The following is a 12,792-nucleotide window of genomic DNA, read 5'->3' as shown; positions in this document are numbered from 1 at the left end:
ATGAGTACATAAGCATTCATATTGTGAACCTCTATATACATTTTAGGTATATTGAACCTTACATTGTAAATCCTCAACAAAGGAAAAAATATGTGAACTTAGTCAAAAGCCATTGAACTGTCTTGTGAATACACGAAATGATAGCACCCAGCAGTGGAGCCTGGGCATGAGACCCAACTGATGAGGAGACTGACATTCATTTATCATATAGTAGTTAAGCTGTTTACAGAAATGCCTTTACATTTTGTTTTGCATTCAAATGATATGAGGGATTTTCACATGAATCTGTGATGGTCCTAAAGTAAACCAGAACTTTTCAGAATTACAAATCGGTTAAGAAAAGGTTGAGGCTAGCATTCTTTAGTGATTAATGTGTGTGCTTTAGATAAAGTAACTGAAAACTATTGATTAAGGCACAGTTATCCTTTAACAGCCAAGCACAGTTGTAAGGGAGATTAGCCTTTGTTTGGATCAATGAAGTTGTTGCTGCAGTTCCCAACTATATTTGCTAAAAAGAAGGAATACACATGGCTCACGTTTCAGACCTAGATGATTTATTTAAACTCACAAAATTATTTATTTTAGCAGATACTCCACGAGATTCAGGCTACTTATAGCAGTAGTATAAGGTCTAGAAACTCATCGGTCAGGCAGTATGTGAAACACAGAACAAAAAGATGATTTTTGCACCAAAGAAAGCACATTCTAAGGCTAAAAGGGAACAGATTAATAAATATGGGGAGAAAAAGGAAATAATAAAAGAATACTCATCAAAAGATATGGGCCGGGGCCTTGTCATAAAACCCTAACAGCTATTGTCAGGATTTTTGCATACATCATGAGAAAGGAGTGCTTTAAGGAAGGATCTGAAACAAAACAATGAAATGATTTTGTAAATGTGTTTGGGTAATTCCAAGTATAAGGAGCAGCATGAGAGCAGACACAAAAACAGTCAATGAAAATCTAATAAAAAGGCCATGAAAACTGGCATCACCATTTTGATAATTGGTGAAGGACAAGGAAAATGAGAAAGCTCTGCTGTGCAGAGATCTGCAAGTGTAAATATGGAGCTGGGGAGGGGGACGCAAAGGTGACAGAGGGTGAGGGGAGGTGTCTCTTGATGGCAGCCCAACTTAGCGCTAGATGTGGTACAGTTACACTGCAAACGTCATGGATGAGCGGGAGTGGTACAAGAACATTTATCATAGCTAAAGAACAGGGTATGGTAGAAACTGAAACACAAGCTAATGCACAATTTGTTAAAATTGCATGCGTTCAAAATAAGATGTGTTTGGACTTGTTACTGTTTTATGAATTTATATTTGCAAATTGTATCTGCAGTATGGTGTGTGCTTTATAAGTAGGGCCTCCACCCTAAAGAGTTTACATCTGAAATTAGAGACTTGTATAATCTAGCATGTGTGATCTGATGAGATATATGTCCAGAATCCTTATGCCTGTGCTGAATAGGAATACTTGAGCTAATTATGAGTGGAAGAAGTCTAATTGTAGCATGGGTCATTCACTTTGGCAAGAAAACCTGCTTTAAGCAGTTTAATATGGATACAGTGCTTCAAAGTATTGTCTTCCTATGCAGTAGGCTTAGAACTTGTTTGATATATGAAAGTCTTTCCTTTGTTTTTTTCAGTTAACTTGTCAGAAATGAGGAGGAGATGGCAACAGAGACATTTTGAGTAACTTGCCCAGCTTTACATTACCTGCTATTGAAAAAGCCTTGTCCTGCATTCCTTACACATTACACTTCCCTTTGATTCTGCAGAGTATTCAATTATTGCGAGAGTTGTCTCCCAGGCAAAGAAGGAGGGAGTGTTACTATCCAAATTTGCAATGTTTTTTTATGCTGCTCGACACCTTCCCTTAAAATTTCATCCCACTGGAACTATGTTCAATGGGCTCCATGACAGCTATTTCAAAACTCCAAAAGCTCATCATGATTTTATACCACAGTAATCTTATCAATGAATGGACAAAAGGACAGCTCCCCATACTCTGGATTTGTCAGCTTTTAAATTGTCACATCCAAACACGTCCCAGTGGATAATGTCCTTGAGAGGGCACAGCATGCCTCAGGTTTCCCAGATCCTACCCTCTGTGTTTCACAATCTCAGATATGTACCATTTATTTCTTCATGGATGACTGTTCTGTCAGCAGAAATGAACAGGTACAGCAAACTTTGTGTAAGGAATATTAGCAGACACTGGAGGAGTTGTACGCTTTAGCCACAATATAGTTGTAATGCTTCTACCACTTCACTGCAGTTGCACAAGACTGCCAGTATGCATCACTAGAAAATGCAAGAAACACCAGGGTGATCAGGCTGTGATTTATTAGGAAAGCTAATGAAAAAAGTTACAAAACCTGAAGCAATATAAACAGCTGGGGGGGGGAGCAAACTCTTTAAAGCCTTTCATCCCATGCAAACTTTTCAACTCATAGACTTTGGTTCCACTGCCAAGGTGGGCAGCACTCTTCATATTCTGATTTTTTACCTTCTCAAAGCACCCTGAACCCTTCAAAAATCCTAGAACTGTTTTTAGTGAGTAACCTATATAAATTCTAAGTAATAAAATAAAACAAAACTTGTCCGGGAATAAATTATGCTTACAATACTATGGATTGTATTTTTAGCACAAGTAGATTTCCAGTTTGTTGTGCTCTGAAACATAAAGACAATTCTGCTCACTATATTGTTCAGCCAAGCAGTCAAAAGACCTAAAACTGTCCATAGCAGGATGAAGCTGTAAAATGCCTTTGTAACTTCCTTGCTATTGATTTCACTACGTAACACATGATGGGATTGGATATCAAACAATTTCCAGGCTTCCAATAGGGACCAGACAGTGCCCTGGAGCAAGTATATGCGTGAGGGCAGAAGACACTGGTGCTGAGGTTAGTGGCACAGGGGTCCCTGCTCCCTCCTGCCTCTGAGAGCTGACCTTCCTTCAGAATGAACCCCAGTCTGCCTGTGGGCTGGGGAAAAAAGCCGCATCGGCTGCAAAGCGGGCAGCGCGGTGCTCTGCTCTGCGTTCTTGCAGAACTGAGCCAGAAGCTCCACTTCCTCTGCACCTTCCTGCCCACGTAATACGCCTCTTCAGGGATCCTTCCCAAAACAAGGTGAGCAGTCAGGGAGATTCTTTACTCCAGCTTTAGAAAGGAAATTTTAAGGAGTGGATTCTATATCCTCTATCTCCTCATCCTAAAGAAGCCTCCAAGTACACTATTTACTCATGCAGTATAGAAAAAGACCAACTAGCTCCAGGAGCAGAGGAACTAAGTAAGTCTGGGCTCTGTGGATTTATGTCCTCTTGTAGGCTCTCTTGTGGCTAAAATGAAACATTTATCTCCTTGGGGATTAGTCTTTTGCACCTTATCAGCCTTGCCTTCACTGGGGGCACCAGTATGGTCGCTTTTCTCTATCTCACTGATTTTTTTGATTAAACTTTCAGGCATACAATTCCTTTGAGAACCTCCGCCTCTATCCAACTTGGTATTTGTTTTAAAGTTTTAAAATTATTCAAAAAGGTAGGGCTCCCCATGGGCAGATAAAGTGGGCATGGCTTCACTTCTTTAGGAAACCAAGCTCTTAGAAAAATCAATTTTTAAATACTTGATATTCTATAAAGTGAATGGAATAGAGTTTATTTATTTCCTTTGAAGCATAATGTAAAAGATTTTCTTCAAGTCAATGTGAGTATCATTTAATCTAATTTGATAACCTGGAGAAGGGACTGTGTGCCTGAAAGCTTATTCTCTTTTTTAGCTATATGAGCTGGTCTATTATACTACTTTATTTCTCCCTTCAGAACTTGCTTCTTGTCTAATTAGAGACCCTGGTGCACTCTCATTAAATCTCTCAAGGAGTGTTATTGCCTGAGGAAGTCCTGAGGCCAGTGAACTAGATTCAGATTTATAATAGGCACATGATTAGATTAAACTAGCGGGAGAATTCAGTATGTAACATACGCATGCAAATGTTTATAAGGGTATTGATCTGAAATGTTACATTTTTTAACATTGAATTGTTTGGTTTAGAAAAATAATGTTCCCATTGTTGTAGACTTCTAAAAATCTTTCTTGGGACAGAAGATGATATTTTATATTGAGCCTAAATCATCAGACCAGGCAATGACAAGTCTAAGTACTTGCTCTCCTTTTAGAAATGTAGTCTCAACATGACTCAGGATCTAGCCCATGGTAATTACTGTCAGTATTAATAACAGCTTCTGTTGAGAAACCTTCCTTTGTTTACTATTTCAGAAAATTCACCTGATGATTTTTTGTCTTTGAATAATATATGCATGAGACAACAGGATACGTCTGGGTGCTTTTCTTGCTGTTTCACCATCTATAACTTGAAATTCCTGCCTGGTTATTAGTAAGAACTAAATGTAAATTTCTTATGTGAATTACTTGGCATAATCATTTTGTTGCAGGAGAAAGGCTCACAAGCTGACCCTTGCCACAACTTTTTCAGAGTGCATAACTGGGAAGTTCATTTTGCCAAGGGACTGTTGAGGCACAGAGTGATGAAATGGCTTGCCTGTGGTCAAAGATTGTGGTAGATGTAGGAGAAAAAAAATCCAGCTATCTAAGCAAACATCCTAACCACTGGAGCATCCTACCTCTGCAAGGATTGCTCAAGAAGGCAGAAATAATTGGGCTCGATTTGCTGGGACTGTATAACCAGTAATTAGATGGTCTCTGTTCTCTTGCTTTTGAAAGAGCAAGCCCTATTAACTTTTCAGCCTTAGTGCTTAAACTGTTTTCATGGTTGATACAGTTCAATTAGTCTTCTAGTTATCCATCCTTCATTGCTTTAACGGCATTCAGAATACTCATTCACTCCTTCATCAATCAGGGAATCTGAACAGAAATTTCATTTGGAATTTTTTTCTACAAACTGTAATAATAGAATTAGCAATTTTGTGCCACATGTCAAATTTAATCAAACCTAAATTTATCGGTAACAAAATTTCAGGTGGCTTCAGTACAGGCAGGACAGGATCCATCAAGATCTATAAAAACATGACCAAGGAGCCAATCCCCCCATTCCTCCCCTTTTTATCCCCCACCCCAAAAACAACAGGGATCAGTGCTTCACTGGACTGATCCCATGCTGACTTCCATCGCTCTGCTCTTGGCTAAGGATAGCAATCCAACGGTGCAGAAACAGAAATCGGTACATGGAAATCTGTAACAAAAGGACATCAGACCTATGCCTTACACACAGCTCTGGATCTCAGCTTTGTCTGTGTCTTGATGAGGAGCAGATCCTGTTTGTTAAAATCTGTTTGGAGTAATTGGTTCTAGAATGCAATAATACCTAACAAGTATTTCAGACTCATAGGTTCTCTTGTACATAACTAAGAGTTTAAGCTCTAAAATGACTATATTTTTACATGAGAAATACATCCATGGAGCATTTATTACGAAGCAACATTTTATCTCTTGCTTTTCTTGCTGAACAAATGACTTGGCTATTTTATGTCTTGACAAAGTAACTCGATTTAAGCATTTTAAGCACTGCTCACCTATTTTGTTTCCACTTCCTAAAATTCAGAAGCTCAGCTCCACCTTTTTCATCATTCAACAGCCACACTTCTGAGCTGAATAACCCCGAATATACAATCACTAATAAAATGCTGCAGAGTAGTATCTCAGAAGCATTTGCAGGTATAACTATAATTTAATATTGTCAAAGTTCTTTATAAATATTTACTTATAGGAGTTCTCCAGAATCCAGTATTTTCAGATTTAGTCTGTCCAACAAAATATGTTGATTAAAGTTCACCAGAATTTGATGACAGAAATTCTTAAAGTGTTTCGATTTCCTTAAAGATTGTAGAAGTCTCCTTTGATCTGCTGTAGTGTTTTGCAAATGTGGTTAGTCTTTGGAGAGCTTCTGACAAACCTTCTCCTGTGATAGCACAACAGGGCTGTACATACCAATTTCTGTCACTGCAGTACTTCTTCATGTTGAATCTCCTGGTTATTTCCTCAGCGTTCAAAGCTCCAGGCAAATCCTGCTTGTTCGCCAGCACAACGACTGGTACGCTTTTTATAAATTCATTCTTTAAAATGAGTTCAAATTCTTTCTTTGATTCTTCCAGCCGTTGCTTATCAGAGCTGTCCACAACATACAGCAGTCCGTCTGCGTCTTCCAGGAAATTGCACCAAACCTGTCTCATTTTCTGTTGCCCTCCAACATCCCAAAACGTCAATGTAAAATCTTTGCCGGTTTCAATCATATCAACATTAAAGCCAATTGTTGGAATTGTTAGAAAAACATCGTTATACTTGAACTTGTACAACAGTGTAGATTTTCCCGCAGAATCAAGTCCTAACATCAGTATATTAGCTTGCTTGACTTTGGAGTGTTTGGTGTTCTGGAGGCCCATTTGTGCCACGGTGGTCTCTAGTAAGCCTTTAAAGCTGGAATTCACTGTCTTCTGTGAAGCCAATTTTTGTCAGTAAGGTGTCTGTCTTCCTCCGTGAGATGAAGCACAAAGAGTAAGGAAGAGGAAGGGGAAGAAGCAGCTTTGCACTGTGAAAAGTAAGTAAAATCTCTGGATGAATACATGCTGGCTTTTATCAACTTGATAATATGCAAACAGTATTTACGAAGGTGTCATGTTCAATGCCAAGCCTGTGGGTGGAACAACTATGAGTAACGTACCAATTGGTCATAAGCACAAAGGTTATAGTCTTTGAACATGTTTGAACAATGAACCACACTTCCATGACCATTTAAGAACTCCTTACATTGTAAAATTGTGTGTACTGAACCAGCAGCAGCCTGGTTATACTGCCTAATCCCATGGTCCAGGGAACCGCTAACTGTCTGCCCCGTTCCAGTGTGTGCCCAGAGATAAATCCCTTTGTTACTGCATCTGCATCCATTTTGGAAAAGAAACAAAATAGAAACACAGCCAGTGAAGAGGGGAGATCTTAAGGTTTGTCCATACTTATCAATCTACAAAATGAGAAGGTACCTGATTTATCGGTGCATCTCATCTCCCAGCAACAAATTAATCTCAAGTGGTTTCTAATGTGAGTCTACATGGGCACAGGGACCCAATCAAACCATAAGAGAACTCCACTTAAAAATGTGCTCTGCTTTAACTGGCGGCCTCAGGCTCCATCAGTTACTCCTCCTGCCCACTCATGCGTGAAGTTGTCTGCTTTGATTACGCTGTCTGAGTTGTAAACTCTGTGAGTTATGTTTGTATGAACAAGTTTAACTGCACTCTGCATGGCAGAGACTAAATATAGATCTTACGATCTGGTCATTACTGAGATTCAGCTACCTGAAAGTAAAAATTTCTATTAGCTTCATTATGCTCTGTTCTGTTGTTGCCCACTGATCTATGACCAAGGTAGGAACAAGAAGGGGGGAAATAACCGAGTCTCGATCAAAAGATCATTTTTTTGCCAGCATTCAAACGAGCAGAATAAAGAAAGGGGAGATAGAAAATTTAGTATATTATTATTTAATTCATATCGAGTCTCCCTTTTTTTGAGTTAGTAGACCTACCTTGGGCTGGTCCAATGCATACCGAGTATTGCAGTACTTATTTGCCCTTATACCCAGATGCACTAGTATTAGTTATTACCATTTGTCTTTGCTTCAGAAAGTACATAATCAGCAAAAAGATTTAAAGGTCTTCTGGCCAAATGAGCTGCTGACTGATAGGGTAATCATTTTGATAATTACGACATTGGTTGCTCAGATATTACACATGTTGCGTAAAATAAACCTCAGTCTTGACAGACAAGTTATGATCTGGTTTCTCTTGAAGCTGAAAGGGTTATACCAGAACTAATTGGGGGCAACAAAAGATGACAGTGACATACTCACTGTTGTATATTTTTCATGTATAGATTATGTATAGGATTTTTTTCAGGAGCGGGTCACGATGTATTAAACCAGGGAAGAAAGTGTTTGCATTTCTTTATAAATAATGTACATGAATGAATTGAAAGATGGGGAGACAGGAAACTGCAAAACACATTGTTAACACAGTCAAATGAATCATAATTCCCTGCAAAATAGCATGCCATTTCCTTGAAATATGGTTATCTTGATCAAGGGCAAAACCTCCCTCCTGTGTGAGCAGTGACAGAGTGGATGGATGGTCTGTGTCCCTGGGTAGTGCTGCAATTTGAAGATTACTCACAGTTCTCTGCTCTGTATGTTTGCTCCAACTGTATTTGATATTTATAGTCTCAACTGTTACTGCATCAGACTATCACTTTAAAGAAGTGATTAAGCAATGTCTGACTTTTTACAAGCTAATTATTTCCAGGACAGAATAGCTAGCTTCTCAAGACTCCATGGTTTTGCAGTTTTTAACTGTACCCGAGTCAAATGTGACTTTGGTTCAGAGCAAGATTTTGTGATGCTAAGCCACTTCCAGTGATGATTTCCCACCTTACTTTGGAGTTTGTATACCAGTATGAGATCAAAACAGAGCCGTAGTCAGCTGCAGAAGATACAGCACGATGCAGACTTCTGCTTGCAGGTTCTAAATCTACATTTGCACTGAGAGGCAAGCATTTGAAAGAATGAGAAATCTACCTTTGATTTGTCCAAAGGTGTATTTGCTTTGCTGGGGTGAGGCTGTCTTGCTTGTGTAGGGTTTGCCTGTATGTTCAGTTTAAAAAACCCAGAGTAATAAAACTGAACTGGGACAGCTGATTTTCCATCAATTATTCTGAACTCAAACTTTGCACAATAAACCGTTCGTAAACTATGTAGGTTCCCAAGTTGTGCAAGCAGGATATTCCACCACAGCTGCATGCTTTTGTAACGTTACAAAATACAATTAATGTAATAATTTAGGGAGGCTTGAGGGTGAATCCTCACCATGATCAATTCTAGTAGCTGAAGCAAGAGAACAAGTTCAATTTGAAAACGCCTGTCTCTTCTTCCCTGGAATCCATAAACGTTAATCCCACACCTCACTATGCTGTGATTTTTAAAGAAGGAACCAGCTGGAGCCCTACGAGGACTGTCAGGAACAAACCCAGCGCCAGACCGTGCTCCAGGCGAAGGTCAAGAGGCTACGAACGCCATTTGCTATGCCCTCCGGCAGCTGCGAGGCCCGCCGCGAGCCCTGCGAGGAGGCGGAGGAGGAGGCGGGTATTTCCCGGTGCCCGCCGCGGCCAGCCGCACCCTGCTTCCCCAGGGCGCGGCCAGCCTTTCCGAGCGAGACCCGCGGCCCTTGCTGTGCGGAGACGCGGCCGTTACGCGCGGGAGGCGCGACGATCTGCCCCGGCTGGCGGGCGGCACGGTAACGGCGGGCGGGAGGACAGCGCGGCTCCCCGCAGCGGGGCGCGACGTGCCTGAGGGGGCGCGCGGGCGGCCTCCGCGGTGGCGCCGCCATTTAACGCCGTGAGGGCGGGTCAGGAGGAGACGGCCGCCCGCGGGCCCGCCCCCGGCATGTCGTGAGGCGGCGGTATCGGGGGCAGCGAGGGAAGGGGAGCACCCGCCCTGAGCGAAGCGCTTTACAGGTGTGCTGGGGAGAAAGAGCGAGCTCTGGAAACTGCGTGCGGGGGAGAACCTCGTGTATGAATACAAAATACTCTTCTGTCACCGTATTTTCCTTTGATAGAAAACAGTTAAATGGCTTTAAGTTTTTATATGGCTTCAGCAGGGGGCAGTAGATTTCCTCTTAATGAATTCTACCTTTTGGGCTGTTACCTCTTAATCTATGCGTTGTGAAAGGTTGCCTAGAACGGAGAATTAAGCAATTTGAAGTGAGAGCAAGTCGTTGTTAAAGGTTGTTTAAAATAATTTTTAAAGTATTGTGATATTAGACCATCATAGCCCAGGATCTTGCAAAAATTCCTCTAGTTTCTATTGGTAGTAAGCCAAATGAAGAAAATGAGAAGCCAGGAACAGTAATACACTTCCAAATTATTTCTGCTGGTAGCTTTAAAAAAAAAAAGGATTTATTTTTCTGTACATCTAACATTATAAATATGGGTTTTTTTAAATCTTTAAATTGGACTATCCATTGGTTATTGTAATTATTAGACTTTAATGAATACGAGAATTTGTCACCTTTTTCCTGGCAATTCCTGAGTGCAGACATTCTTGACTAGCTATAGCAGAGTGTGAGAAATGTATCTAAAATTACTATAGAGCATGCTCAGTACAGGTTTTCTTACATTTGTTTTAAAGTTGATCAGTTTTATCTGTCAGCATAATCTCAGACTCTATCGTGTTGTGCCAGCAAGCTGTGAGCTTGGAAGCAAATGAAAGTATTTCCCTGAAGGGAGCAGTTCTTGACCTGGTATTGCTCCTGCTGCATATCCCGTGCCGCCGTGGTACAACTGGAAGGCAAAAACTGCTGGCAAATAAAGTCTGGAAGTGGTGGAGAACCTGTCCTGGCTGCAGGTGGAAGGTCTGCAACTGCACCAACTCTGAGCAAAAGTGCCAGCTCAACTTTCAGACCTCACTCCTCCAACCTCATTACTTCGGTTTAAGCATTTGAAATAGGAGAAGAAGGGGATTTTCCTGTCGAGGGCTGTGGTTAGGGTTTCCCGTTTGATTTGCCTTTCTATTTTCCACATGTGCTTGAAGTCAGAGTTCTGTGCTTAATGGTGTTGGAGGATGACTGCCTGTATTTTGAATTCTCAGCGCTGCAGAAATAGCTGTCTCATGTTTTGGGGAGTGTAGTTTTTACCTCATGACCATTATAGAAGCCGTGTTCTGGTGAACATATGCTAGTTTGCAAATGGTTTAGCATATCACTGGAGGAATGTGACCTTAGGGAAGAGAACAGCAGGGTTCGTGGGGACTGGGCTTCCTAGCTCCTCAGGAGTCGTGCAGCAAAACAGCGTTTTACAGTGCTTGTCCTGGATGCCCTGTGGTGCAGGCTTTTCATAAGGATATGGTAGCTTTAAGATTGTGTTTTGCATAGTGTGGGCAAAGGACCTGAATTGATGATTTATTTTCCCAGATTTTTCATTATGTAGCAGATCAGGCATTAGTCTCTGATTCTGTTGTTCAAAATGTCATGTAATCAGGCTTTTCTGTCCATAAAGAATCAAAATCCTTATAATCAGATATTTTTTCCATTAGGTAGTCAAGAATTGATCAAACTTTGATATGCTTTTACTTTAAATTGATCATCAAACCCTGAGAAATGAAATCAAATACATAAGCACTGATAAGTAACTTAGGTTATTTTCTTCCACTATGTATTTTTCACATTGTTCACTGAAAGTCAGACAGGTATATATAAAGAGAGAAGAATTGAGCATTTTTATTATTTTTTTTTTCTTCCCATAAAGCCAGGACATAAATACCAGATTGGCAAATCTGAGTTTTTTGTGGTTATAATCAACTTTCCTAAATGCAGTTTGAACAGTCCTGATGATAGTTTCCTCTGCATTTGCCAAACTTCTATTCTGTTATACTTGCATGTGTTTAATCCTTGTGGAGAAAAATAAGTGAATCAACATAAAACTTCCGAGGTTCTATGTTTTTATAAGCTAGGAAAGACCATTGGTCACGTTAGGAAGTTCTTAATAAAACTCACTTGTTTGTCTAAAGTTATGTGAGGTACCTTTAATGAAGGATTGACTCCTGTTAGCCACACAGTATTTTTGGAGTAACGCAGCTTTGAGAGGGATCAGTCTGAAATTCTTCTGTTTAAATAGCTATTTGTATAAAACTGCTTTAATACATTTTAAGTGACGCGCTATGCATCATTGGTGAAATGGGCTCCAAATGCTTCCGTTAAAGGATCATTAAATTAAAGTCAAATCATACACAGAATTACAAGGCAGGTGGGCTCTGGCAAATCAAATTCACCTAAATTCTAACATGCTGTGTTGGGGTTTGGATTTTTTTTTTTTTTTAATATAAAACATTTACAAGCCCTGCGGTGATCATTTTGAAGATAAGTTAAATAGTAATTAATTGCACTGTGGAATTGAACCTTCCATCATCCTTACTGTGTCTTTGTGGATACTTTACAGTGCAGGGTAAATATTATTACTGCAAACATTAGAAATCGTTTCGAACTCCCACAGTGAGCCACTGTAATTATTTTGGCTTAAAGGTATCTAATATATGTTCACAGCATATGTAGTTTTAAAGAAATACAGTAAAGGCAAGCACTGTTAAATGGAGGGTAGAGGACTGAGATTCTATTTTTATATTTAGTTTTGGAAAGATGTATTGATTTGAATATCTAGTCCTGACACATCTTCAGCACGGACTCCATGGGGGTTTGTAAGTACCTGTCCGTGTAGACTGGACTCCAGACCAAGATGTGTGTCTCTAGCCGAAAAATGGCTTTGGTTCATCTCCGCCTCTTGTGCCGATATTGCTGTTTTCAGTTTGTGTGGCATGCCTGATGGAGCTGAGCGAATATGTCACATTTTTGTAGACATTTCATGAAAATAGTGCAGATGGGATTCTTTCTTCTTTAAAACTTAAATAGATGGAAGTAGCAGAAGGATTTTGTAGTGTCTTGTTTACTTAAATGGAAAATATTAGAAAAATTTGCAAAACTTCTCCAAGATTTGAAACTTGTCTGCTGCAGTGGATTCTCTGCTGCTCCCAAAATTGGTTGCAATGCCCCTTTATTAAATCACTTGATTTAATTAGCACATAGTAGAAAATAAATGATTACTGTATAATGTTGCGTGTTGTGGGAGTAGCCATTTCTTTGGGCAGTGTAAGAGCTCAGTCTGTCTGTCAAGATACATTTGTCTTTGAGTGTCTGTGGCTCATAAGGATGTTGATTTTTCTC

General features: G+C 40.1%; 2 protein-coding genes across 6 annotated transcripts in view; one reads left to right on the top strand and one right to left on the bottom strand.

Annotated features, from left to right (window-relative positions):
- The window catches only part of B3GALNT1 (beta-1,3-N-acetylgalactosaminyltransferase 1 (Globoside blood group)), a 29,759-nt gene that overhangs the window by 11,214 nt on the left and 5,753 nt on the right, over positions 1 to 12,792 (top strand). The window contains exon 1 of one of the 5 annotated variants that reach the window (XM_076341434.1): positions 9,209 to 9,315. The exons of 3 other annotated variants lie outside the window; for them this stretch is intronic. The gene's annotated coding sequence lies outside the window, so the exon portion shown is untranslated. Of the gene's footprint in view, positions 1 to 9,208; positions 9,316 to 9,490; positions 9,536 to 12,792 lie in introns of those variants that run through there. One more of the 5 variants, XM_076341435.1, reaches the window with a different exon arrangement.
- ARL14 (ARF like GTPase 14) lies at positions 5,836 to 6,420 on the bottom strand. The gene has a single exon (XM_076341437.1). It carries the CDS (start codon positions 6,418 to 6,420, stop codon positions 5,836 to 5,838), a length of 585 nt encoding a protein of 194 aa, XP_076197552.1.

Source organism: Aptenodytes patagonicus, chromosome 6 (assembly GCF_965638725.1).
Source record: "Aptenodytes patagonicus chromosome 6, bAptPat1.pri.cur, whole genome shotgun sequence".
Taxonomy (NCBI): domain Eukaryota; kingdom Metazoa; phylum Chordata; class Aves; order Sphenisciformes; family Spheniscidae; genus Aptenodytes; species Aptenodytes patagonicus.
This window is presented reverse-complemented; position numbering and strand designations above follow the sequence as displayed.